The following is a 27,379-nucleotide window of genomic DNA, read 5'->3' on the forward strand; positions in this document are numbered from 1 at the left end:
GCCTCAGCCAGCTGCTGGCGGCGGGGACCGCGGCGCTGGCCGTAAGTTCGCGGCTCCGGGCTGGGGGGACCCTGGGGAAGGAGCCCCTCCTGGAGCCCCTGCCCGGGCCGTGCCGCTGCCCTGCGGCCGGGAGCGGGCTGGCAGGGGGCAGCCGCCCCACGGGTGTCGATGGCTCCACAATCAGTCAGGGCGCGGGGAGCAAGCGGCGGGGTCGGGCTGCGCCCCCCGCTACTGTGAGGGGCTGGGGCGGGCCGGGAGGGGCCGGGACGGGCCGGGACAGCTGCCTTGGCGCGGGGCTCGCCTGGAATGCGGGCGCCGGCTGCGCGCCGCGACTTTTATGGCAAGTTGCAGCGGCGGAGCCGCAGCCGCGGCCGCAGCCAAGGGGCGCTCGGCAGCCGCCAGCGCTCCCCGCCCGCCCGCCGGGACCAGAGCGAGCCGCAGCCAAGGGGCAGCGCGCCCAGGTAAGAGCCGCTCCGCCGGTGCCGGGAGGGAGGAGAAGGGAGCGGGGCAGGCTCCTTCGGCCTCGGCGGGAGACCCCCGGCCGGGCGCCGCTTTCCCCCAGCCCCGCCGAGCCGGGAGGAGCGGCTGCCCCCTCACACCGCCCTCAGTGCGGCGCCTGCTGAAGGACCCGGGGCGGGCGGCCGGGGGGGACGCGGCACAGCGGCGAGGGTCGGGGCCGAGCTGCGGGCTCAGGACCACGGAAGTGGCTGCGAGCCCCGTGGCAGCCCCGGGGGCTCCAGGCGCGGCTGGGGACTCTGAGGGCCCTCGGCTCGTCCCGCGCCCTGAGGGGGCGCCGTGAGGCGGCCTGGTGGGCGGCGGCCCCCTGCTGCCCGCGGCGCTTGGCGGGGGATCCGTGCCCGGGTGCGCCTCAGGTACCGGGGGGTTCTGGTAGCGGAGCCGTTTGTTGCAGCGCTCCCCGGAGCGCTGGGCTGGGCTGGGAATTGGTCAGCAAGCGGCTGCGTGCTTAGCGCTGTCTGCCGTAGGTCCCGGACCCTAGCAGGTCGCTTGGAAAAATGCCCCGTGTAATGAAGTTGGGAAATAATAATTAGTCTTCGAGGAGGGCCAAGTGCGTTAAGGACTGCACAGAAATACACGAGGCTGTCTGGCGTACACAGAACGCGAGAGAAATACAAGAACCAGGTGGGCAGCCCAAGACACATGCCTAAGAAACACTTTCTCTCACCGCATCTGGAACATTTCAATGACCGCTTTCCTCGGCAAGGCAGTGAGACGAGCCGCAACTGCAGCGCTCGCATGTTCTGCTCGGAAACTTAACGAGGAGCGCTGCCACGGCCAAGCTGCGGACGGGACCTGGAAGCTGGACGGGGCCAAACCGCGGTGAGGGCTCGTGTCTGGAGGAGCAGCTCGGCACCGGGAGGAGCAGCCACGTCCCTCTGCGGAGGTGCGGGTACGCAGCGCGTCCAGCACGGCCGGGCTGCTCGGCTGGAGACCTGCGCTGTGCAGGGGGAGCCGTGAGGATGGCGGAGAAGTGGCGGATAGGCTGTGAGCTGTCCTCTGAGAAGGGAAGAAGCAAACTGCAATCAAACTTCACACCCGGGATTTTATCCCATGTATCAGCGCCCTGGCCTCTGTGGTGCTGTCCGTGGCATCGGCACTGTTTCTCTTCAGCTGCTGGGATGCAATGGGAGTTTCAGGAGCTGTGGCATGGGGTGATGTGCACTAGTTTTTCTCTTGGGCATCTGTCTTCACAGTTACTGCCCCCCACAACTAGGATCCCAAGCTATCTTATCTTGGGATGTGAAATCGGGGGCCAGAAGATCTTGACAGGGCTTCCCCCAGTCTCCCAGTCCCCACCACATTTGTTCGGGAGCATATGTGCCCCATAATAGTACCCAAGAAGGTTAAACAATTGAAGCAGACCTCTTCCATAGAGAGGCGCTACTTGTGTGTTGTTTTTTTTAGCACAGCAGTTGGACTGCCTGGCAGTGTCATGTTAAGAGTATTTATAGTTCTATAAATAGACAAAATAGTTTCTAATAAATAGATTTTTATAAGTGGCATAAAGACTGTTCTGCTTTAATGGGGGACTTTTAGTGAATGTTGAAGTGCAATAAATTCAACGATGGAGGAAAAAAATGTAGATGAAGTTGAATTACTTGGGCCAATTTTTGGTAAGCATCTTAGCCTTTGATAATAAAGACTTCATTAGTTAAATACAACCGAGCAGAAATAGTTTTATATTTTATATTCTTAAAAATGTAATGTTTAAGCAGCTGTTGTTAATTGTCATAACTTGTTGGCTTCAGTGGAGGTGACAGTTCATGCCAGTTCAGGATCTTCCTCTGTGCCTGATAATTTTAGTATCTGTAATTTAGTACAACAACTGGTAATGTCATACCAGACAAGTTGCAATAAGGCCAGAAATGATGAGCATGGCTCTTTCCTCTCCTCTTTCCAGTTTTATTTCATATTTCTTTAAATACTTTAGCATTGTGGACTGTGTTTTCCTCTCCTGAAGTGCTTTGGCTGCAGGTAGTAAGTTTCCAAGTTTCACAGTATGGTTTTCTTGTATAATGGAGTCTTCCCTGCAAGCAGATCACAAAGAGGAGACAGATGGTAACCGTAATTCAGACTGTGCTGCAGTGGGCTTATTTATAACTCACAGTAGCCAGGAGGACAGCAGGGGGGCCTCCCGAAAGGAGGAATTGCAGAGCAACAAGACTTTTATTTTAAGTCCTGGCTTCGTACTCCCATCTGTACAGAGTAGCATTTGGTTCAGGAAAACATTTGTATTTCTATGTGTCTCATGTAACGATGTTAACTACTCCACCGAAAATCATGAGCTTCTAGTTTTTTATTATTTACTTATGGGATATTTTATTTGGTTAAAGCTGCATGACATTATTTGATCAATTCTGGATGCTGTCCTCTTTTAAGAAATATAAATTAATTACACTTATGGAGGTAGATTTTGGGGACTTCTGAGCTGTCAAAACTCTTGTGTCCTCTTAATGTTTTTTCTTCATTCATTTAGATTATTTTGCCTAAAGTAGGGCTTTAGAGGGTCACTGTGAATATTTAGTGTGATGATCACAGCAAATCAAGACATATCACACTGGAGCTGTTATCTTATATGTAGGCTGTTAATGGGTAAGCTGCTTTTTTTTTTTTTTTTCCCCTCCTCTTTAAAGTCCCTAAACCCAGAGTATTTCTAATCTGTTGCATAGTTTTCTAAGCATTATTGGCTTTGTATTAAATTTTCACTTGAAACTCCTGAGAGATCACTCTCTGCATTACAGTCAGTCAAGCCACTCTAACAATGGCATTTTCTCTTCTATGCAGTTCCAGAGGTGGAACCATTGATCAAATTTGGAGGTTTAATTTCCCTTCTGGGAGAATCTTGAGGCAGATCTCTTCTAAAGATGGAAATACAGCCTAGTATTTTCAGTAAAAACATTAAAACATCAGACTTAACATTTCCTGAGATATTTCGTAATCATAGGGAAGGTAAAATGTGGAGAAAAAAAATAGTGATGAAAGTTAGGGTGATGAGAGTGGATATGCAAAAAAATCCACCTAGTAACAATCGCAATTCACTTTTTGATCAGAGTTACATTCAGCATTACAATCTGGGAATTTTCTGAGTGTGAAGCTTCAGTGAGGAGCTCATGCAACATTTCCTGAGCCTTTCTGATCTCGGGAAGTGAAAGACTAGACTGTATCTTAAGATTTTTAACAGCTTCATAGTAGGAGGACAAATCTCTTCTGAAGCAAGTACATACAAAAGTAGGCCCTTGTTGCCTCAAAAAATAAGCATGACTTAATGGGGAATTGCTTATTACAAAACAAGCAGATATATCTATCTGCATACACAACATAAAAATACAACTAGTTTCTCTCAACAGGGAATTAGTAAGAAGATACTATCTTATTTAAAAGTTGCTGTTGTTAGAAAATAGCATGTCAAAGTTTCTTGGGTTGGAGAATTTACTACCACATACTTTGTGCAAAGTGATCAGCAGATGATGAGGGAGACACTCTTCCATGGTCTGTGGGTGTTAGGACTTCCCAAGCTGGTTGCTCGAGGGGTCCCTGAGGGAAGGGCTTGCTGCTGTTCCTCTTGGAGGTGTAGGTGACATGGAGAGGGATGAGGATGCAGGCATTGGTAGTCTCATGTTTAGTAAGGCCCTACTGCCTTACATCCATATCTTTTAGCATCAAAGGTAGAGGTAGGATGACTTGCAGTTGCAAAATGTGCTGGAGCCAGCTGGCTAACCTTCAAGCACATTAACAGCTAGGTGAAGCCAACAAATTGGAGAGCACCCTGAAGTAATAGCCGACATGGCAGCATTCCAAATGGCAGAGACCTATCTGCCATCTTGAAGGCCCACAACATGGTAGGTTGGCAGATTTTTTGGAAGTTCAGACAATAGGAGTTTGCAAGGAAAATTTCTTCCACTATTTGTGCTTTTTAAAAATATTTGAGGTTTGTGTTTTGAGGATAGGTCTCACTGCTTCCAGCAATCTTAGTGACACTGTCAAGGGCTTCAGGTAATTAGAGCTATCAAAAAGGTTCAAGGTAAAGTTGATCCAAAAGATCAAAATCTAATTGTGGTCTCAGACTCATGATTTGCTTTGTATGATGAATTCCACACAATAAATGCATCAGGCTTTGGAATAGTTGCAGTTTTCAAGACTTTAAGGTGAAGCTCTATAGATGAGGGAGGTTAGCAATGCCTTCCCAGGAGCACTTTGGGTGAAATGCAATCATTCCTTGTAAGAGATGAACTTTGGGACTTACTGCTCTGCTCCAGCTGTGTGTTAAGGCTAGGAGATCTCCTGTTGCCCTGGGTACTCCAGTGCATGAATTGTACCAATGCATAGTTTGTTTTCTGATGGATTCATGCAGTAAACCTTGTATTTAGCTTCTGTATTTTTAGAAGTCAAAGAGTTTTAACGAGTTTTAAGGTCATACTGATGACAGGGAGGATTTTACTCACATGTGTGAAGTAAGCTAAAAGCTTGCGATGACATCCAAATGCAGTAGCACTGTACACAAATGGACAATAAAGTGTATAGGGACCTTGAGACCACAAGGGTGCTTGTAAAGTTATCTGCCTTTAGAGACACAACAGAACTTTAACATACTGTTGCTGATCTGAAACAGTCTGAGTAGGACCTAATGTTCAGTACCTCTGTGTTCGTGGCTTCCCAAGTGACAGGCTGAAATGCCTTGGATTCCTGTCAGTCCTCAGATGAGATGTTTGTCAGCTCTGACTGGGGGAGGAGTGACTTTACATACTCAGTTGAAAAGAGACAGCTCTGTTGAAGCTGAATTTGAAGAGTTTGGGATTTGTAAATCAAGGCAGGGCTTGGTAGCTAAATGCTCTTGTTTCATATATTGTGACTGCTCTGGCTTGGAAAAACATCCCAAGATATCTATGAATCTCATTCATTCTGTATAGCTACAGCAGCACCATTTATGGCTTTGGTTTATTTTTGAAAAGCTAATACAAAGGCAGCTCCTAAGGTTCATTATTTTTAACACCACATAATTCCCATGTTTATAATTTGTTCATAATTAAGAATGAGAGAACTCTGAGCCTGTTTAATTAAGGGAGGAATGCCCTGCTATTCCCACCTTGACAAATGCCCCCATGTAGTTGTTTCATAGAATCATACTGGCTTTGAGCTATGGCTGTGCCTGGCACTGGCTGGTGGGGGATGTCAGTTCGGCAATGTATGACCCACAGGAAGGTTTCAGAACTCATCCCGAACTCATTGCAAATTTGGGGCTTTCCTTAACATGTCAGGAATAAGTTATTACACATTAAAGCAAAGGAGATTCTGTTCCACATGGTCTAAAAATATGGTATAGTTGAGCCATTAGCGTATTTCTGATAATAGTCATATAGTCCTATTCAAATAAGTGTTTTGTTTGTTTGTTTGTTTGTTTGTTTTTTACAGTTATCAGCCCTAATGTTCAACCTGATTCAGGAAACAAGTATTTTCTGGGGATTACTTGTTTATGGTTTTGCCAGTAATATTTAAGTCTGAGCTACAAAGTTTCAGTCAGTTTAGTGTCTGCTGAAAGACTTTTATTTAAAAATTTTTCCTGGAATAACAATAAGTGAAATATGTTTACATCACACCGTAGAGAACATGGATTGTTATTTGTTTGTTTTTCCACTGAGCAGGAAAGTAGTGAGAACTAGTTGATATAATCAGAGCAGTTCTATGAAGCATAATTTTATAGGATCATACCATGCAATTCAAATTAGGATTACAAAGTGCCCAATGATAGTGGGTTAGGATACTTGCTATAGGATTGAATAAAACCAAAATAGAACCTTCCAGTTCTTATTACATCCCACTCACATTCAGTTAATTTGTAAAACGGTGGTTTGGCCTCTAGAACAGGGAGTGCTACCCTTTTTGGTCACATGCCTTTGTGACATCGCACTTACGCTATCTTTAGTACTAGATAATTTTTAGTAGCTCCTGAGATTTTTCCTTCTACTTTAATACATGGTGTTTGTGTGGGATTCATCTAGCTGAATTATCTGATCCCAGGTTTTATCCCTTCAAAACTTCATACATACGGTATTGCAAATAAAAAGCAAAGGAAAAACACTTTTTGGCTGACACAGCAAGAACTTCTTAAAATTATTACATTTTTTGGCTGTGATTTTTCTCATCTTAAAATCTTGTTCAAGCTGATGTGAACAAAATTACCTATTACAATTAGGCTTATATTATAAATGAATATTAAGGAGTGGGAGATAAGCAATGAAATACAAAACCCTTATCATTGATTTATTCAGAACATATTGATAAATACATGTATGTTTCTACATTACTGAACAGATCTATGACGGCATAAATGCAATAAAGATATTTGCTGTCCATTTTCTGGTGGAATACTTTTTAACATCACTGAAACCTCTATTACAGTTTACCACCTTTGTTGGCAATACTGAAAAAGAGATCAGAAATGGAGATTACAAAGAGAAAAGGTGCCAAATTTTATATGTATGCAGTGTACATCCTGTATAAGTTAGGGCCACATGTAGAATTGTTCTGTTCCTTCTGAATCAGTCTTTTTTCCTGATCTGATGAAACCTCGTGGCCTCCCAGGAAGAGCAAACTGGACTGTCTTCAGCTTTGTCATTTCAGAATAGGTACTATGAAAAAACAGCCGGCATGAACCAGGGTTTATCTAGATAAGGGATTGTGCTGACCCCACGGGCAAAAAATTGCAGCCTGCAAGGTTACACACTTACAGGTTCTGTCCCTGTCTTCCTCATACTTCATTTTTGGGAATTCACTATATCCAGGTTTAAAAATAATGAGTAATTTTCATTAAAACTGCATATAAAAGCAATGAGTAATTGACTTTTCAGAGGACATATGATTAGGATGCCTGCTAATGTAATTGTCTTTCATCATTCGTTCCTTTGAGCTCATCTGAATGTAAAAACTAGTGAATACATGAGACTTCACCATAAAGGAAAGTGTCAAATTAACAGCGATTAGTCATCAAGGCATGTTTATTTTCCATGATTTTATTTTAAGCTTACAAATCAAGACCAGGTACCTGGGTTGCACAACTTTTAAGGAACAAATGACCATTTTGACACACGGGGTTTAAAAGCTGCTTTTAGCAGAATGAAAGCTCAAACACTGTCATAAATTCCTGTTCCATGAAACTGAAGTATAGGGAAACCATCAGTGAGGGCAGAGGATTGGGACAATCACCACAGTTCAAGCCTTTGCTTTCATTGTATTCAGGCCACAAATCATGGCAAAGAAAACAACTTTATGTTGTTCTGACAGCACTGAGTTTACCAATGAATATAACTTCCTCCTGCACATGTGAATACATGTGAATGTGACGTGGAACTGACTGAACATCACATTAGTATCATGGCACTATCAGACCCAAACACAATTTCTTATTATCTTTGTTCCCTAATCCAATTTCTACCTCAAAAAATTAAGAATTTAGAAGGAAAGAAAATAGCTCTTCGTTTTCTTTAAGTCAAAAGTTCTTTATTAGCTGGAAGCTCACATCCTTTCTTGCAGCAGGGAAGGCTCACCTACTCCTCTTTATAAGTCTGAATAACAGCTTTGTGAAGCCCCAACACCCAGAATGGAATTTTGCTATTTCTTCGTATCATTTCTCTGTTGCCCTGTAACGGGGCAGTGAGTGCTTGCACGGCATTCTGCTGAGGAGGTTCACATGGTGTGACTTAGGCAGGTAAGAACAGTTGTTAACATTGGTAAGAGCACGGCATGGAAATGCTAAAATGGGATTTAGGAACAGACTATTTATAAATAAGAACTTATCTTTACATATCATGAAATGCCCTGTTCTCAGGTCCTCTAACCCACAGGCGAGAAGCCCATTTCAGCAGAGAGCTCCTTTTCAAGCCTTTTTACCTCTAGCCTTTGAGTCCATTTGCTTGCACCCCATGTAGCACATCGAGTGTTCAGGCTTGCCTGGGACTTGCCTGTGCATTGGTACAGCACAGACAGCAGTGGCACTGGAGTCATGTATGAACTTAGAATCATTAAAACTGTAACTTTTTGCCTTAATTATTTTTTTCCCCCTTAAACCTTACAAAAATGTCTTAAAATCTGTGGGGGAAATCTGTCTTATGCAGCGGTTCTTCAGCATTCACAGGGTACACAGCTCTCCTGCAGTCTCCTTCCATTCCTGCTTTCTCCCCTTCAGAGCTCCCACTGTACCATCATTCCCTTCCTTCCATGGGAAGAAATAGCGGCCTTCACGCTGTCATTCTTCACTAATTCACTTTTCTGGTCCTTCTCAACTTTATCCCAATCTCCACCCTCTATGTTTTCCCTGCATAGTTTCAGCTTCTGTTGGAGCCACGTCTTGCCCAGAAGCTGTCTGTGCTCTGACAAAGGAAGAAGTTCTCTCCCCTCACTGTGGACTGTACAGCTTTTCACGTTAGCAGGTAGTTGCTGAAGGCTTCTCATGGCTTGCTGTTTGTCTCGGGTAGCCTCACAAGGTAAGTTAGGTGCAAAACCTAGCTAAAGGCTAGTACTGCTTTGCTACCCAAGTGCAAACCTGTGGGCAGGTTGCCTTCCTCCCCCCCAGCTCTGACAGTCTTGATTAAAAACCAAACCACAAAAAAAAACAACTGTCTCAAACTTGAAGAGCCTTCCCATTAGGTTTGTAATAACTATAGTGTAATATAAATTTTAAAACATTTTTCTCTTGAAAAACGCAGTGTTCCAGCCACAATTAAATACTAGAAATAGTTTTTCTAAGGTGTGTATGTGGTCCACCTAATGCATTTCACAGCTTTTAGCACTTGTAATTCCTAGAATAGGGGAAGGGAAAGTGTTCTGTGTTTCTGTAATTACTGAAGAGCTGAGAGGGGTTCCTGGCTGAGAGTCACAGAGACCTCATGCAGGCAACAGATCCAGCTGCAGCTCTGAAATCCAGGTACGTTCCCTGCAGCCACTGACCATCCGTCCCTTGTAAGGCAAGGCAGCATCTCCAGGAGGCTGAGTTTTGGCCAGTGTGTTCGGCAGGCTTCTTGCAACCTGAGCTTGCTGGCTCATACATCAGACCGAAGCAGAGCAGCAGAGGTGCAAAGCACATTCCTTTCTGCTAGCATGAGTATTGAGAAAAACAGTTTCATAACATACCAGCCAAGGCAGCCAGAATTTGGCTTAGAGACCTCTTTTTTTTTTTTTTTTTTTTTTTTTTTTTTTTTTTTTTTCCAAATGGAAATTAAAAACCAGTACCTAGGATTATATAGAGGGGTTATGAGCATGAATAGTGAATCATAAGCTTGTTCTTTTAATTATTGGTGCATACTTAGAACCTATTATTGTCTTCAGGAGCCTCAAAGGACCAAATGAAATTGTGATACATCAGTTTCAGCCCTTGCAAACTTATTTACAGGAAAATGGTAAAAGTATCATTTAAAAGGACAAGAATCTAACTATAACTTTTTCTTTCAGGTTTAAGGTAGAAACTTAAACATACCAGGTGCAGAGCAGAACACAGTAGCCATGAATGACATTGCACAGAAAACTGAGGTATGTACCAATTTTAAAGTAATCAAAGGAACATAGTAATTTGCAATTGATGCTTTTAAAAAGAGTAATTATGAACAACTGCAAAAGACAATTATATTGTAAGTCTGGCTAGAATTGTTTTTATTTTAAGACACTAAAAGGGTATTTGGGAGTAGTTTAAGGAAGACCACCTGATTCAGTGGAATGTGTGAAATACCTTCTTGGTATTAAAATGAATGAAGAATGCAAAATAAACATAATAAAATATGAGGAAACTAAATTTTAGGGGAAATTCAGAGCATCATTTACATCTTATTATAAAATCAGAATTTTTCTATTTAAGTAATTAATTAATATGAGGCAATGTAAAATATTTATTCTTATGCTTTGATTCACTGAGTAACAGGAACAAAAGCAAATATATCATTACACCACCCACTATTGGTTTGGTTGAAAATTTGAACCACAAAATATTTTCAGCCATTTTTCTCAGCACTACTGTATTGACATACTTTTCTGTAGTGATTGCAGTAAAAAGAGAAAAATCTTCCTACTATTTCTAAGTAGGTACTTCTCTTACTGTTTGGACACAGGTAGATTAAGCATTGGCAAAAAAAAGTCTGTTGGCTTTATCAGTAACAGATTCCTGCAAGTCCAGTGATCTTGACACTTTATAATATCACTGGACTTCTGAGTTTCTCTGAATATTAAAAAAGTTAAGTATATAACATATTGGAAGTTATAAATGAACTAATAGTACCATATATAACTACATATGGATGCTGAAGCATTGCAGAAAAATGCACGCATATTTTATCACATCTGTGTGTTTACATTTTTTTTAAATGTGGTGTTAGGGGTAGAAAGACTTTTTTGAACACTTATGATTTCAAAGCAATAATAAAAATCTGTATATAATTTTTAAATCCAGAGATTGAAAGTGTACATTTATGTAGTTCTTATACTTAGTTGTGAAATTAGTATTCATTACAGTTACTCATAGTCTAAGTTTAATACAAAGCTGAATGTTTGTGGTATTTTCATGTTTATTACTGTTTAGTTACAAATACTTAATATAGATGATGGCTAGTGTCACAGAGTTCATAATCCCAAATGTACTTTTATGTTCTTACATTCTTTCTAATTCAATCTATTTCTGTTCATCTGTTTCAACTTTCTTTTTCTTATCTTCATTTCTTCTGTATCTTCACAAGATTCTGCTTTCTTCATCTAAACCCGTCCAAAAATCCTATGTACCCAAGCTTCACAAGGGTGATGTAAAGGATAAATTTGAAGCTATGCAGAAAGCAAGGGAAGAAAGAAATCAAAGGAGATCTAGAGATGAAAAGCAAAGAAGAAAAGAACAATATGTTAGAGAGAGAGAATGGAACAGGAGAAAGCAGGAGGTTATTTTCTTTGCAAATATTTTGTGTTATTTTGATATTGAATATTGTATGTGAAAATATTTTCACATTATTTTAATATAACCATTTTGGAATTTTATTTAAGATATAAAGATGGTTCACTTTCTTTTTCATCGACTAGATGAAAGAACTGCTTGCATCTGATGATGATGATGACACAAAATCATCTAAGATGGACAAGGGTTATGTTCCAAAGCTAATAGGTAAGAGAGGCCCAAATTTAAAGGCCACATAATTAATTACTTAAGTATTAGATCTACCTCCTGAATTGTGTATTTCATGTTCACAGGAACTGTTAAAGGCAAGTTTGCAGAAATGGAGAAGCAAAGGCAAGAAGAAGAAAGAAAAAGAACGGAAGAAGAAAGAAAGCGCAGAATTGAACAAGATATGATTGAGAAAAGAAAAATTCAAAGAGAACTAGCAAAAAAAGCACAGGAGGTATGTTCATCTGATCAAAATAGGATATAATTGTAAACAAAGACAATGAAGTTTTGTATTCATCAGCAGAAACAGTTGGTCTTAAGATTTTTGATAGTAGTGCTTTATATGGGAGATGCTGGATGGGATGGAAGTGGGGAAGAAAGTGAAGATAAAGGTTCTCCTAACAATCCTTAGGCTAACAATTTTTAAGCCTGAGTCACAAATAAGACCAGGCAGGCATAAACGTGGTAGGAATACGAAAAAGGCACAAATTTTGGTGTCATAGGTATGTAAGAGTTTATAGAATTTACTAACTAATTTGAACGTGTTTTTTTACCAGCTGTTATTTTAGACAATTTTTGCTTCTAAATTAGTGAATACAGTTCAGTGATAGATAAACTGAGGCAAGATGTATGAAGATGACATTGTCAGACCAAAATATGAAGATACTAGCACTAGAAAAATCAAGATTATTCAGATCATGTTTTATTCCATTGTCACTTTGTGAATTGTTATTGCATCTATATGTGAACAGACTCCAACATTTTTGATGCTCATAAAGCAGATTTTGTCTTCTGTAAAATTTTGCACTGGGGCATTCATATTCAATTACTTTTTCAAGTTTTATTCAGTGCTGCAAATGCTGCAGTGAGAATAATCATCTAAATGATAACTATTTCTATAAGCAAATCTTTATTTAACAAAAAATCTAGGAATACTTAATTAAGGCTTTTTGGTTTTTAAATGTAAGAAAAGAAACAGTGCTCTAGAAGTCAATTTTCAACAAGGACTTGGAGAGAATTTTCTGCTAGGACTTTTAGCATTGTTAAATCTCCTGTTAAAAAGTACAGCTTAATCTGTCATGTATTTAATCGACAGTGAAAGGTCGTATGTTACTGTATAAAACTAACATTATATTAAGGCACCAATACAATAGACTTTTTGCATGGAGTTGAGAGGAAGACAGTATCACTTATATCAGAAATAATCAATAAGCTTGCTTCTTGCTTTTTTTGTTTTAACACAATTGTGGAGTGCTCCCATGAAGAATGGACATCTAAAGCACTCTTCTTGGTTCATCACTGAAGCATTAAGAATGCTTTAACATGCTTTCTGTATTTTCATGTTTTGCTGTCATGTTTCCTCTTTCTCACCTCGCTATCTAGCTGAAGTATTCCAACGAAGGTTCAATCATTGCCATCTCTGTGAATTTAAGTGCTACATACATATCACTGATACAAAAAGAATTTCCAGTTCTTTGTTTGCAAATCTAAGGCAAAGAGCCAAAGTAATGTAATCATATGAAATTCTCATTTAATAGATTGATGACTTAAACAATACGGGAACTGAATCAGCAGCAGAGGTAATCAGATTTTTTTTAAAAGAAATGTTCACCTACATTTTTATTCACGTTGTTTTATTACTGTAATATGGGCTGGGAAAAGTTAGAAAAGGGCACACATACTTAATTATAATTCAACCAGGGAGCTAAGAAAATTTAAAGCATACAATAGCGTATATATGCACTTGAAGTCAATTTATTTAAGTTTAAAATAGTCTGAACTGTGAATAATTTGTGGTTAAGAGAGTGAAGAGCACCTCAAATGTGAATATTGAAAGCCACCAGAATGATTTGAGGCACACTGGTGATGATATTCTAAGTCCTTGGGCTTTGGAAAGTATCATCATAAAGCTCTTTGCCTTAAGCTTGACATTAAAAGGGGATTCTGTCAGCATACAGATGTTTGAACACTGCAGTCAACTGCTTCGTCTTTTTTTTTAAATGGACTAATTTAACATAAAGGTTTAGATTTTTAAGTCTTGCAAATAAGCATTTAATTTTAAAAAGGTCTTATCATCTGTCACTAACAAAGGAAAATCACGTTCCTACTATGGTTTAAAAAACAAACTAACATTACTTTTAAGTTATTTGACAGTATCCTTGTTAGTCATGGTATTTTGTTAAAGAAAAAAACTTGGGTAAAGCACATTTTGGCAAATAAGTTGTGAAAATAATGTTGAAGCAGCAGCATCCTTCAAAAGCAAAATAATCTGCTTGGCAAATTACCTATTTCTAAAACTACTAGCTTATTCCAACCACAGTACATCCTTTACATAGTAAATACAAGACTGGAAGTAGACTGCAACTACAATTTCTATGTATTCAAAATTTAACTTGTTTTTATCCAAACCATGAATATTTATAACTAAGTTAATGAAATTAAGTAAATTCAATTAGAAATAATTAAAGAGTTTGCCAGCAGTTATGGTGAAAATATAATTCAGTCTTGATGTTCTTTAGATATTACAACGAAATTAGTAACTGTCACAAGTAGTTTATTCTTGTTAATGTAAGTAATTCTTTAGGAAGCTTTGGTTCACACAGGTAAAAACAACAGTTTCACTAAGAAAGAAGTCTGCCTAGAAGTCAAGCTGTACAAAAATATAACAAATATCTTTTTGGACAGGAAGGGGATGATTCACTGCTGGTTACAGTAGTACCTGTAAAACCCACCAAAACACCTGGGAAGAAGAAAATAAACTTTGAAAACACAGGAAAAGAAAGAGTAGAACAAAAAGACAGACAGGATGAAGAAATGAAGCCAAAATATGAAGAACAAAAACAATTCCTTAAGGAAACCAAGTGCCTTTCATTTGTCACGGTAAACTACTTCTCTAAGAATACCTAAGAAATAAATATGTATTATTTAAAATGTAACTATTTAATTTTTCTTGCACAGGGTGAAAATCAAGACAATGAATCACAAGAGCCTCTGTCTCCTGGTAAGCTGAAAGTAACATTTGAAGAACTTGAAAGACAGAGACAGGAAAATCAAAGGCGGCAAGCAGAGGTAGAAGCAAAACAGCGTTTAGAAGAGGAAAAACGCGCCTTTGAAGAAGCTAGACAGCGAATGGTAAATTTATATTTCATATATATTGTTACAGAATTTTCACAGACAATATGTCTTTGCATTTTCTCCTGCATCCGATTATTTTCCTTACTGCTTAACTCTATTTCAAGCTGAAGATTGTATCACCACAAATTTTTGAAATGTTTCTGATCTTAGTTCTAATCCAGCAACCATCCTGGTGTAATTCTCTAGACATTATTTTAGTAAAAACAGGAAATCTGTGTTTTGAATTTGTCAGCAATCTTACCAGTTTTCATATCAGCTTTTGTACCTGAGGCTGTAAATCCTCAAGAAGAAAATTAGTTGTCTGTTTTCATCTTTAATATTACTTCATACATCTCAGTAACCGATTTTTATGAAAATGTTCGGTAGTAACAGAATACTATTTCTTGTTCCCATATTTATATGATATCATGTGAAATATGATAGATAAGAAGGAAGTGTAAATAGAAATGACCATTCTTGGACAAACAAAATCACTATATTGACTATATTTCAGGAACGTTCCAGAAATTAATATGCAAGGGAAAACAAACCACCCTCACAGAACATCCAGAAAGCTGAAACACTGAAATTCCCAACTGGCCCAAACTGAGAGGGCTCTAGGTTTAGACAGATCCCAAAATCATAGTTCCTCCCACCCACTCCGAAAAATCACCTAACTTTCCATTAGTTCCTACTGGATACTAGTGAAGATGAAGAAGAAAGAAAGAGAAGAGAGAACTTTGTGAAGTGAACAAAACTTCAATTAGAAATGCTACAGTAACATTTCCCACCCCTCAATATCTGCATTTATTAACCATGTAATATAACTGTGACAACTGAATTTACACATTCAATAGAAAAACAAGACATCCCCACGGTTTTTTTCTACCATGCAGTTTTATCAGTTATCCAGTGGCTATCAAAAGTTGAAGTCAAAAGTTTTCTTGAAGGAACTCAACTTTTTTTTTTTTTTTTACCCTACAAATTCCAAATAAAAGTTTTCTGTAATTCCCCCAACATACCAGTCCCTAGCCTGCTTGTAATAAGCAGATAGCTGGATACTCTGAGAGTTCCCAGTCAATTTCCACCATTAGAAATTAAGTACTCCAAGATACATTCTGAAGATAGTTCATTCTTTTGTTCTTGATTGCAGTTTGCAAACCATAGGCTTCTCTTTGTGGATAGTGTTTACTGGAGATAAGCAATAGTAAAGAATCTCACTTCCCTTTCTTCAGTGATGATTAAATGTCTAAAAAGGAAAGAAACAAAAAATGTCAGTCTGGATTAAAACAAAATGTTATTTAGTTTAGTTTTGCTATAAGACTTCAATATTTTGTAAACTGATACTTGTATTGGTGGAAATAATTTATACGTAAATAACATGATGCTATAAAGCTCCATGAAAATGATGTAAAGAAAGCTAATAAGGAGTTCACCGTAAATAATCCAACCTTGAAACCACAAAATAGATACTTAATTGTTTAGCCTTTTCCTGATAACATATTGTACTTCAAATTACACCTTCAAGTGATTTAAAGAAATTATAGAAGAATATGTGATTCTGAAATACATTTCTCTTCTCCCTCCCCTGGTTAAAACCAAGCTTAAAAGGTTTCTTATAGGAACCAAACCAATGATATATTTTTCTTCCCCTAGGAGAAGAAGGCATTTATGAGCGTTCAGAATAGAATTAATTAATGGAGCATTTACTGTACAAAGAATTTTTTTTTGTTTGTTTGGATAAGGTATTTATTTTTTTCCTTTTCCTGTTCTCTAAAGATAAATGAAGGTGATGATGATGAATCTGAAAATTCTGGTAAAGAATTCCGTCCTGGTAAACTTAGGCTCAGTTTTGAGGAGATGGAAAGACAGAGGAGAGAAGAGGAAAAGAGGAAAGCAGAACTAGATGCAAGACGACGCATAGAAGAAGAGAAACGGGCATTTGCTGAAGCAAGGAAGAATATGGTATGGCACGTTGTTTAGTATTTAGTTATTTTAATATTTTACCTAAGTCTCCAAACTGAACTAGAAAGCAGCTCCAGGAAAAGCTTTAAATACAGAGTTAGGAATATGTTTTTACTCCTTCATTAATTAGCTTACCCCACTACCTTCTAATAGGTAGCTTAACAAACATTACCACAGCAGTATCTCCCCACAGAAACCCTAGAAAGCATTTCAAATAATTTAATCAAAACCAGATATTGTTTCCTACTGCTAGTATAATTCTACATGGAAAGCAGAAAGACTTCAGAAGGAGGCTCTTGTTTTCAGTTGGGTGGGTGGGGAGGAATTCCTGTTTCTTTAGCTCCACTTGTCCAAGTTAATCTCCCTGCATTTAAAGAGTGCCCACCAATTAGCTCTTCCTTAAGTATAATTAATGCCAGGCTAGAAAAATGCTCAGTGCAAGTGCAAATTCTGTAGTCATCTGTGGCCTTTTAGGAAGAAAAAATGAAAAAGCTGAAGTCAGCTAATTGATGTTTTTATTGTATTTCATTACTTGTTCAAAGAAACCAAAAAGGCTACTTGTGGAATTTACTGTTAGAACAGTTCTTAATATGGAACTTTGATCTGGATCAGATCCCTGTGACATGCAATGACCAAGACTGTATCAAAGATAAATTTTCAGGGAGCAAGGATTGACATACTGACCCAACCTGAAAACAGAGACAAATGCCTAATTTCAGAGGGTGTCAACCAAATTACTCAAAACAAACAAACAAAAAAACCAGCATGGGGCTTTTCACAGTATTCTTCATATTTCTTGCACTAACTTGAAGTTTCAGCATGCTGTTTGATAAAAGCCAGTTACTTACTGATGGATGTTAGGAAATACAGTGTTAAATTAGACCATTACCAACTAAAATTGCAAGTACTGTTTGTTTCAAAATGAAGGACAAGACATACCGTGCAAAACTGTGGAACAACTCGCCCATCTGGCAGTCTCTATCTACATTCCCCTGTGTGGTTTTATTGAGAAAGAGCAACTACATGCCTAATAAAATTGTTTTCTTCATAATTCAAAGCAATGCTTGTGAGGCAAATTACTTGTGAGGCAAATTAATGCTTTGTATGACTATTAATACTGCTAGCAGTGCTCCACCTCTGCCTGAAAAGTGGGCTGAAGACAAGACCTCTACTCCAAAATTTTTAAGAGAAATCACAACATAAAGTTATACTTGATATTGTACTGGTAAGCAGTTACATAAAATAATGTCTGTGGTCTGTCCACAGCTCCAAAGAGGGAACACAGAACCTTACATCTGAAAAAAAAGGAGTGCTATTGGACTTCTGCCATTACAATCTTTATGAAAAGTCAGCAGACAATTCAAAAGCCAAAAAACAAACAAACAAACAAACAAAAAAACTCACACCCTGCCCTTTTGTTTTTTATTGTTTTCTTGTGAACAGCCTTTTTCTGCCTCAATGTAACAAGAACTTTAGTGTCCAGGCCAGAAAAATCTCACTGACTGAACAGTTTAATCCATTAGATGCAGCACAGGCTGGAAGTGCACTGTAACAGCAGAGAGTAAAGAAGTTCAGTAGTCTAAACAATTAACAGAGTATGTTTTCAGCATATACGTGTTTGGATTTTTTTCTGTTAATTAACATCCTGAATATGAGTACTGCATTTTCTTTTACTTTTAATAGAAAATATAAGCCCATGCTTTCCCTGTTTTCCACACCTACACAATATAACAGCAATGCACAGATGTGCTTTTTAGCATGTCAAGAAGTCATCTCTTTCGGAAGTTCTAAAACCTCACATTCATTTTTAAGCATTTAAATTTAGTTATTTAAGAACCTTTTCCACATTTATTCATTTTAATTCCTTTTTTGAAAAAAAAAACAAAACACAAAACAACAAAAATCAGGAGTAGGAACACTGCTACTAGCAAGCACAAAAGCTACCACCTTTTGCGAGGATCTCCCTATTTTACGTTTTCTTCTACTCTATATTTTCATGCTTTCCAATATAAATTCAGTCCCTTTTGGACTGAAGCATTTGTTTTCTTCACCGTCATTCTCCTTCTACTAGTGACTGCGTAAAGAACCTGTCTTAGTATGAACAAAAAGCCATTCTACTTTGTATCAATCAGCATTGCCCATTGAAAATTGTCTGGCTGAGCCGTAAGCTATTGCTAGTACAGGACTGTTTCCCACCACTATCTGTTCCCAATTTGTAGAAAAAACAACCAAACCATGGTCTCACCTCACAAAACATGGCTACAATATTTACTAAACAAGGGTTTTATGTAACATACAGTTCAGCTGATTTTTTTTCCCTGTGTTTTTTAACCAGGAATAAGTTCACTTACTGTCTTTTCATAACTTACTGACTCAGATGCATATATGCCTCTCATTGCTCATATGCACAGCTTTTTTAATTCATACATACACGTATTAATAAATTTTGAATTAGTGCTTCTTCTATTCACTTAGGTTCTGTGTCATCTTGAAGTGATAAGCATATGAACTAATACAACATCAGAAAGAGACACTGACATTTCTTTACTTAGATGTAATTACCTTCTAAAAAATACACAGCTAGCTATGCGTTGCCTCACTACAAGAAATAGTTTACAGCTTCACTTTTTGACTCTGCTTCTCCATGACAATTTCTACAAATAAGCTTGTGTTATGCAAAACAAGTGAAGAATGGAATGAATGGTGGGGCGGAAGTCCAACTGCAAGCTTACTCCGAGGAAAAAATCTGAAAGAAATCTATAGTGACTGAGAGTTTTTGAATGCGATTAGGCCAGAAAAAACTATTGAAAGTGCTGTGGCAAATAAAAACAGGTATGGGCAAAGTATGTCAAGAACTAAGATATGAACTAAGATAGTACAAACAGCAGTAAAAGGTGCAAGTTACAATGGCAGCAAGTAGTAAGTAATAAAGGAAAAAGGGAGTGCTAAGACATCTTTTCAGACACACTTGCTTGTTTCTTTATAAAGCTAGTTAAAACACTTTCTCAAATGAAAGTTTGGCTTCCATAATCCTTTCTAGAATTTAGTTGATGGCTGTTAGGGATGCCTAGAACTTAAGGCACATCGGACTCTGCAACGATTGCTACAAGACTTCAAACAAGCACTGACTAAATAGTGCCAAAAGCCACACCTTCATGTGGGTCTACATCAGTATTTGACCTCCTCTCACACATCTGTCTTCAGACTGCTCTTGTTGAGACACTCTTTGTTAATGTGACAAAAGTTTACATAGCTACACAAACTTTTTTAATAATCAAGAAGATATTTTAAAAATCTTCCTGTGGTGTAACTCTGACTGTCGTGCTACCTGGCTGTTTTTGTAGCATACCATTCACTGTCTTCGTACTGCTATGCTTTGACAAATTCAGTCTGATCAAGTATTTGGTCTTCTTGCTTTTGGAAGTAAAAAAAAATGCCTTTCTGGGGCCCTGATATCCTCTTAGGAATGGGTCCAAAAACAAGCAATCAGCTTATACAGAAAGACAATCAAAGCCAGCCTTACTGTGTGGCCTGGGAAAAGGACAGAGAAAGGAGGAAACTCTTGCTGCAATGAACTGGCAACATGATTTAGTGTCTTCAGTTTGTGCATGAGTTCCTTGCAGAAAATTCTGTTCATTTATGCTTACTAGGAATACTAGTATTATTGGAGCTTAAGAACAGAAAATTAATGCAGTTTGCCTAGAAGATTAGAAGTACTTCAGTGTTAAGGGCAATGGCATTTAAACACAAACAGTTCGTGGGACAGTCTGAAATAAACAGGAACAAATTATTTCAGGTCACCAAGCTGCATATAGAGCACATCCTCTCCCATTTAAAACACCTTCACCTTCATTATCTCAGTACTGTAATAAGAAAGGGCTAAAGTCAAACAAAAACATGTTTTTCCCAAACCCCATTCTTTCCCAAAACTTTAGAGCAATACCTATGCTGTCATATTACATCTTACTGCTCTGTGGTAGGCGTGGCAAAATATGCGGTTATCTTCAAGCATTAGAAGCGTCTGAGCAACGCTGATTTCATCACATGTACCTTCAGGATGTATCATTAATGGTCTGAATTTCTAACAGGTGCTGGATGATGAATCACCAGAGATGTTTAAAACATTTTCTCAAGAATCTCTCATACCTGGTAAACTGGAAATTAATTTTGAGGAAATGCTGAGACAAAAAATGGAAGAAGAAAAGAGACGCACAGAGGAAGAGCGTAGGCAAAAGTTGGAAATGGAAAAGCAAGAATTTCAACAGTTAAGACAAGAAATGGGAGAGGTTTGTATATTAAAAGATACGTTAAGCATGTTCTGAAAAAAATATAATGGATCATTTCAGTTAACAGAATTTTGACATTTAAGATTGTAACTGGACACTGAAAAAGGGATTTTCAATCCATAATTTTTGTATTATGTGAAAAGATTGAAAAACATCCTTTTATAACATTTTATATAATAAGATACATATTTTTAATCACTAACATACCAGGAAAACTTTAAAAGGGTTTGAAGACTGTCACAGTTGATTTTAAGAATCTCACACAAAATTTGCCTGGCATACCAGATGACTAGAACATCGCATTCATGAACTCTACGCTTCAATTTGATTTGGTTGTGGGTGGTGATTTTAATTCCCTTTTGAATATTATTTTTTTTGTTTGTTTGCTTGTTTTTTTTTTTTGTAAGCAAAGCAAGAGCAAGTAGTAAAGGCTCCAACTTGTGAACTTTGTAAGTAGATTTTGGATTACGTTCTGCGGAAGAAGGGAGACAGGGATATCCAACTGAAATGCACACACATTCTTATTGCCATTAGAGGTCATAAAGGGTGGATGTAAAATATAAACCATTACAACATCAGACATGGTTCAACTACAGGATCCAGAACTGTTACTTTTTCAGCCATGACACCCTGGCATTTCATTTGCTTTTTCTGCATTAAAAAAAAATCTAGCAATAACTTTAACAGAGTAGCTGTATTTTAGAAAACTATTTCAGAAGACATTGCAAGTAAGTCAGGGAGGTAAATTACAGATCCAGGATAACTTTGAGATTATTATATTGTTAGGTATCTGACTCTGAGTCTCTAAAGGGTGGTTTATTGAGAGCAATTTTTGAACAAAAAGTGTATTCAAGCAAAGCCAGAGAAAACAAGATACTTTAAAATCTGTATCTAGTTTAAAGGTGCTACAAACTCAGTTATCTTGATCATAGCGATAAAAAGATATAGAAGGAAAAGGTCACTGTGTTGATTTCAAGTAACTCCAACCTAAAAGAACTGTTCAAGTATATTAAGTTACATAACCTGTGGGGAGAACAGGTAGTAAACAACAATCAGAGTATTTTCCATTTTACATGTTACGTTATTTCTGAACAGCTGGAAGAAGAGTCTGAAACTTTTGAGCTAAGCAAAGAATACGAAGAATTAATAAAACTAAAAAGAAGTGGTTCTATTCAGGCAAAGAACTTGAAAAGCAAGTTTGAAAAAATAGGACAATTGTCTCAAGAAGAAATACAGAAGAAGATTGAAGAAGAACGAGCTAAGAGAAGAGCAATGGATGAAGAAATAAGAGAAAGGGAAGCTGAAAAATTTCAAGAGGTAAGTTGAACTCTGTGTATGTTAATGATTTACTTAACCAGCACAATTATGATACTGGACAATACTGCTGCTTTCATCAAAGCTGTATTTCCAAAATGGTTCTGTCCCTACTTTCCTATTGCTTCACTTGGATGCATGAGGAACTCTCACCCCAGCATCTCTAAAAGAAACAGCACCAATTCACTATCAGTCATGTGCTCCAGCACAGATCTAATTTGCTGCTCAAAGTCTTCAAATTAGCATCTTAACAACCTCAAACGTGACAGTCTGAGGGGTTAGAACATTCATGTTTGAGAGTGTGTTCTATTAACAGTCAGATGAGTTGCTTCTCCTTCTGAACTCTTAATTCATTCTCCATCATAAAAATTTAAACCAAATAAAAACCGTAGTACCATTTGGAGATCAAGTACTTGCCTTTTTTTTGATCAGAGAGAGGATTTTCACTTGTTAAAGCAGGGAAGGACGCCTAATTATATATGCTTCTATCTGGAATCACTGCACTTTATTTTCCAGAGGAGGAAAACAAGAAATGAAACTTTCAGTCTGACCTGTGTATCAGCACTCTCCTGTGACACCAACAGGAGCAGCTTTCACCACAATCATGGGGCAGTACAGGAGACTCCTAACAATAGTAAACCTGATCTGAGTCTCATTCTGAGGTTCATACCTAGTGTAGTTAGCCACTTGAGTACCGGCTCAAAACCTTTTAAGCTTTCATTTCATGAGTGACACTGTAACATTCCTATGAGGTCAGCCTGCAATGTTGAAGGCATAACACCATGGTATAAAAGTGACTAAGGACTTACCATCACAAGACAGTATTCAACGTTTAAAGATTTTAATGTATAAAATATTTTTTTCTAACACTTTTGAAATTACTTTTGCAAGTATTTTGCCTTTCTAATCTCCCTTCCACCATCTACCCTCCAAAAGTTTACTAAGCTGGTTGTTTCCATAAAGGGAGCACAAATCCATCTAACCACTATGAGACAAAAACAATCCACAGAAAAGACGTTTAGATGTAGAGCTTAGGGATATGGTTTTAGTGGAGGATTGTTAGTGTTAGGTCAGAGGTTGGACTCGATGATCTTGAGGTCTCTTCCAACCTAGAAATTCTGTGATTCTGTGAACAGACATGAGACTTTATCGGAAAGCCTGCTTTTCAAGACCACAAAGCAAAAGTTGAAGTAGCTCAAACAGGAAAAGACCTTGTACAACCAAATCAACAGTGACTTCCAAGAAACCAGATTTCATACAGCAGTGTGTGAGAAGATGTGACAAGAAAAGAAAGCAAACAGTCCCATGATCATGTTTTTGTACTTCATGGATTCTTGCAGAAGGTAGAATTTTTCCTTAGATAGCACTATGGAGAATCACAGCATAGGTCCAAAAGGACTTATTTCCCTTGTCCAGCGGGAAGGAAACTAAATGTTTTATAACACTAGCAGTAGAAAAAATCCAAAATGACCAAACAAAAAAAAAAAAGTGCGCACACAAAAAAGCATGAAAGTTGTGAAAAAGCCTGAGCATTCTTCTTGAAGAAGAAATGTAATGAAGATCGGTGTCCTTTCTCAAAACAAGAAAGGATGCGTACTTAGTAGGACTCTCTGTAATACTTTTACATTGCTCCCCAGTACAGAAATGTAAACCCTAAGTGTGCAGTGGGTATAAAGAACAATTCACCAAGGGACAGTTCTTACAACTGTGAAGAAATTCTTTAAAAACCCTGCATTTTTTCCCATGTTATTTAATGTTTTTATTTAATAATCTCTTCTGTATATAACAAAGAGAGTTGCATCCAAAATAATTATTTCCCGTGTTATTAATATGTACTTCTGACATAGAGCCATCAAGAGTGGGACATTATAGAAAATGTATCTGAATTCACTGTACAGAATTGTATATGTACATTCCAATGTTCCTTGAATTCTTACCTTACAGAATTAGTGTCATGAAACTGTTTTAAAAAAACTTCTCACTAAAATATTAGACCAAAGTTCGTTTTTTCTTTTTAAATTATTATTATTATTATTTTTTTAAATAGAAATTACTACCTCAGAACCTGGGATATTATCATTAAGACTTCATTTTAAATCCAACATTAAACAAAACAGGGAGGGTAAAAAAATAACAGGACTCTCTGGCTTTGTTCAGTTAAAAAGAATTACTCTACAGAATTAGTACTATTGTTATAACTGTTGAAAAGGTAATATATGAGTAAGTCCTATTTTTATTTTTCAAGGATGATGAAGTAGATGTGAGACCAGCCAAGAAATCTGAGGCTCCATTTACTCATAAAGTAAATATGAAGGCACGTTTTGAGCAAATGGCAAGAGCCAGGCAAGAAGAAGAACAGAGGAGAATTGAAGAACAAAAATTACTACGCATGCAGTTTGAACAAAAAGAAATTGATGCTGCATTACAGAAGGTAGAGATTACAAAGTACCTTTTCTTCAGTCCTACATGTCATTTAACTTAGCATCTGATTACCATTGATGGCAACACTGCCAGAAGTATAAAAAGAACATTATACTTAACAGCTGCTGTGAATTGCTGCAATAATGTATAATTGCTTTTGGTGTTTTCTTATTCTTGAAGAGTATGAGAAGTGTAGTGCAAAGAAAGTGCAGTTTCCTTTGAATATTCTGAAAATTGAATCCATATTCATGCCTGAATTTCCCTCCCTAGATTCCAGCCTCATTAAAATCAAATTTCCACAGCATTTACTATCTGTTCCACATCCAGACTCAGTGTCCTTGCTATCTAGGAGCAAGGATAGGTGTGGCATTTCCCCTTCTCAAAAACATGATAGCTTTTCTGTAAACAAATACACATGACTAGCAGTCATTGCTACTTTCAATGTTCTAAATTGGATTATTTTCAAACAGAAAAGGGAAGAGGAAGAAGAAGATGATGGAAGCATTATTAATGGTTCTGCTTGCGAAGATGAGGAAGATCAAGCTCGATCTGGAGCTCCCTGGTTCAAGAAGTCACTGAAAAACACATCAGTTGTTGATGGCGAGCCAGTGAGATTTACAGTTAAAATTACTGGAGAACCGAAACCTCAAGTCACATGGTGGTTTGAGGGGGAAATGTTGCAGGACTCTGAGGACTACCAATATATTGAAAGAGGAGAAACTTACTGCCTTTATTTGCCAGAAACCTTCCCAGAAGATGAAGGTGAATATATGTGTAAAGCAGTCAACAATAGAGGCACATCTGCTAGCACCTGTATTCTCACCATTGAAAGTAAGAGTTAGTTTTCAAATTCACTTAATTCTTAAATACTCTTCTTGCATCTTTCCTATTATGAAAATCTATTAATCTTTCTCTTAACCCTTTTTATTTTCTAGCTGATGACTACTAATGCTCTACTTTAGCTGGAATCTCTCTTCCCCTCAAAACTTTCTTACTGCATCATCTCTTTCTCTGATGGGGCCAACTAAAGAAAGCAAGCATACGCATTGATTTGTCATTCCTGCATCAGATAAGAATAACCTTCAAACTGTGTGAGCGTCCAGGTTCCTTGCTCAGTATGAAATTTAGTAGTGAAGGTTAAAAAGGAATGAACGTTAAGAACTAAAAGGAAAAACTGAAGAATAGTGCTCCCATATTTGAAGACCAACTGTTGTGTAATAGTATAAAACTAAATACACAATCTGGAAACCTGTGTAGTAGTTTAAATCTACTGGTATATTTTGCATGAACACTAAGTATTTAAGCTGTTTTACTTTATCCCAGAAGCATAGAACTGGCAAAAGGAAATACTTATCAGTGATTTTTCAAAAACCCCAGTGTAATATTTTTAAACAATAAAAGATTACATAACTGCTAACTTTTGTGGGTTTGTTTCAAAGATCATTAGTTCTTTTATTATTATTCTTTTTTAAAACAGACTTGCATTTAAACTGTTAGGCTCGTATAAACCTATGCAGTTGGTTATCCAAAAACTAAAAACAATCTCAGTAAGGCTTTTAGTAGTCTTTTGTCTACAAGCAAATGTTGGTATTCTATCTAATTTTTCATTGCTTAAAATATATAGGAACAGTTGGTAACAAAACATGATCTGATCACAGTTAAGTTGATAGGAAGCAACTTTAAGAAAAATATTTTCAGGAAGGGCATGAAGCTCATTTCTCCACTTTCACTCACTCTTAATGCAAAAAATTTATTGCTGCATCTGTAAACATTGTCTGCTCAAGGCTAACATACTGTTTTTCTCTCAGATCTCTGATAGCAATGCTAATGCCATTGTGCTAACACCATGTGCATTTTTCCACCTGAAGCTTGTTATTTGTTATTTTTACAAACAAGTCACATTTTAAATTGAAGAGCATGTGGAGAGCCTTAACGTAAGACACAATCTGCAGCAAATTAAATTTATGCCATCATTTCAAAATGATGGAACAAAATTCTATTATGCTCAATCATGATGACTGCTCTCTGTACAGTTACCTATTAAAAGTCATTCTTCTGCTTCAATAAAAGTTGTAAATTCAGACGTTTTGAAAAAATGATAAGCTACAGGGTTTTCAATGAGCATTTATCCTAATAGCCATATACATGTATTTTCATGTGGGTGATGTTCATTCACATAAGTACTAGTTGCTGCAATATCTTTCCTCTGAAGCTGTAATTTAAAACTAATTAAGGCACAGCAGGAGCACAAAGAAGACAAGAACATTTCTATTATTATCCATCAGTTTACATTTATTGAGAAAAACCATACAAAAACATTATACAGTTAACGTGTACCCATATTACATACAATGCCAAGCTCAAAACCACATTTTTGTAAAGCATTCAATTTACCTCAAGTCCAAGCTGCATCTCCCTAAGACACTGTTCCCATCACAGTTGCCTTTTAAAGCCAATCTTCTTTTTACACACGGGTAGTTTCTGCAGAGAACACTTTTCTCAGGACGAAAATGCATTTCACATGCACACAAGAGAAATATTTGTGCATACATAAGAGTTTCACAAGCTATTACTAGGGAAGAGGGAATCCTGTCAACTGTATGCTTTCTGAAAGGCCTGGGGTCCTCCCTTCCTC

The 27,379-nt window shown here is 37.9% G+C and overlaps 2 protein-coding genes across 10 annotated transcripts in view; one reads left to right on the forward strand and one right to left on the reverse strand.

Moving 5' to 3' along the window:
• Positions 1 to 26,876, forward strand: NEXN (nexilin F-actin binding protein). Of its 6 annotated transcripts, none has more exons than XM_032192147.1 (14): positions 1 to 41; positions 9,961 to 10,038; positions 11,232 to 11,423; positions 11,563 to 11,644; positions 11,731 to 11,879; positions 13,183 to 13,224; positions 14,330 to 14,524; positions 14,603 to 14,776; positions 16,538 to 16,723; positions 20,812 to 21,009; positions 22,105 to 22,326; positions 24,569 to 24,754; positions 25,215 to 25,575; positions 25,680 to 25,739. In XM_032192147.1, exons 2-14 carry the CDS (start codon positions 10,012 to 10,014, stop codon positions 25,691 to 25,693), a joined length of 2,028 nt encoding a protein of 675 aa, XP_032048038.1. In that variant the 5' UTR covers positions 1 to 41; positions 9,961 to 10,011; the 3' UTR covers positions 25,694 to 25,739. The 6 variants fall into 6 exon arrangements, with proteins under 6 accessions (XP_032048038.1, XP_032048037.1, XP_032048039.1 ...); XM_032192146.1 differs by lacking the exon at positions 1 to 41 and adding an exon at positions 421 to 461; XM_032192148.1 differs by lacking the exon at positions 1 to 41 and adding an exon at positions 421 to 461 and having other exon boundaries at positions 25,215 to 26,876.
• FUBP1 (far upstream element binding protein 1) overlaps positions 15,734 to 27,379 on the reverse strand; it is a 36,488-nt gene continuing 24,842 nt past the window's right edge. For all 4 annotated transcript variants that reach the window (XM_032192154.1, XM_032192157.1, XM_032192152.1 and 1 more), the window contains one exon: positions 15,734 to 16,007. In XM_032192154.1, coding sequence (XP_032048045.1) covers positions 15,990 to 16,007 — 18 coding nt within the window. In that variant the 3' untranslated portion in view covers positions 15,734 to 15,989. The remainder of the gene's footprint in view (positions 16,008 to 27,379) is intronic.

Source organism: Aythya fuligula, chromosome 8, assembly GCF_009819795.1.
Source record: "Aythya fuligula isolate bAytFul2 chromosome 8, bAytFul2.pri, whole genome shotgun sequence".
Taxonomy (NCBI): domain Eukaryota; kingdom Metazoa; phylum Chordata; class Aves; order Anseriformes; family Anatidae; genus Aythya; species Aythya fuligula.

Bases quoted from the DNA above. Each gene is read 5' to 3' on its own strand.
- NEXN (XM_032192147.1), top strand. From the start codon at position 10,012: ATGAATGACATTGCACAGAAAACTGAG. The intron at 22,327-24,568 runs GTAAGTTGAACT...TTATTTTTCAAG, and splicing joins AAGCTGAAAAATTTCAAGAG to GATGATGAAGTAGATGTGAG. The intron at 24,755-25,214 runs GTAGAGATTACA...ATTTTCAAACAG, and splicing joins TTGATGCTGCATTACAGAAG to AAAAGGGAAGAGGAAGAAGA.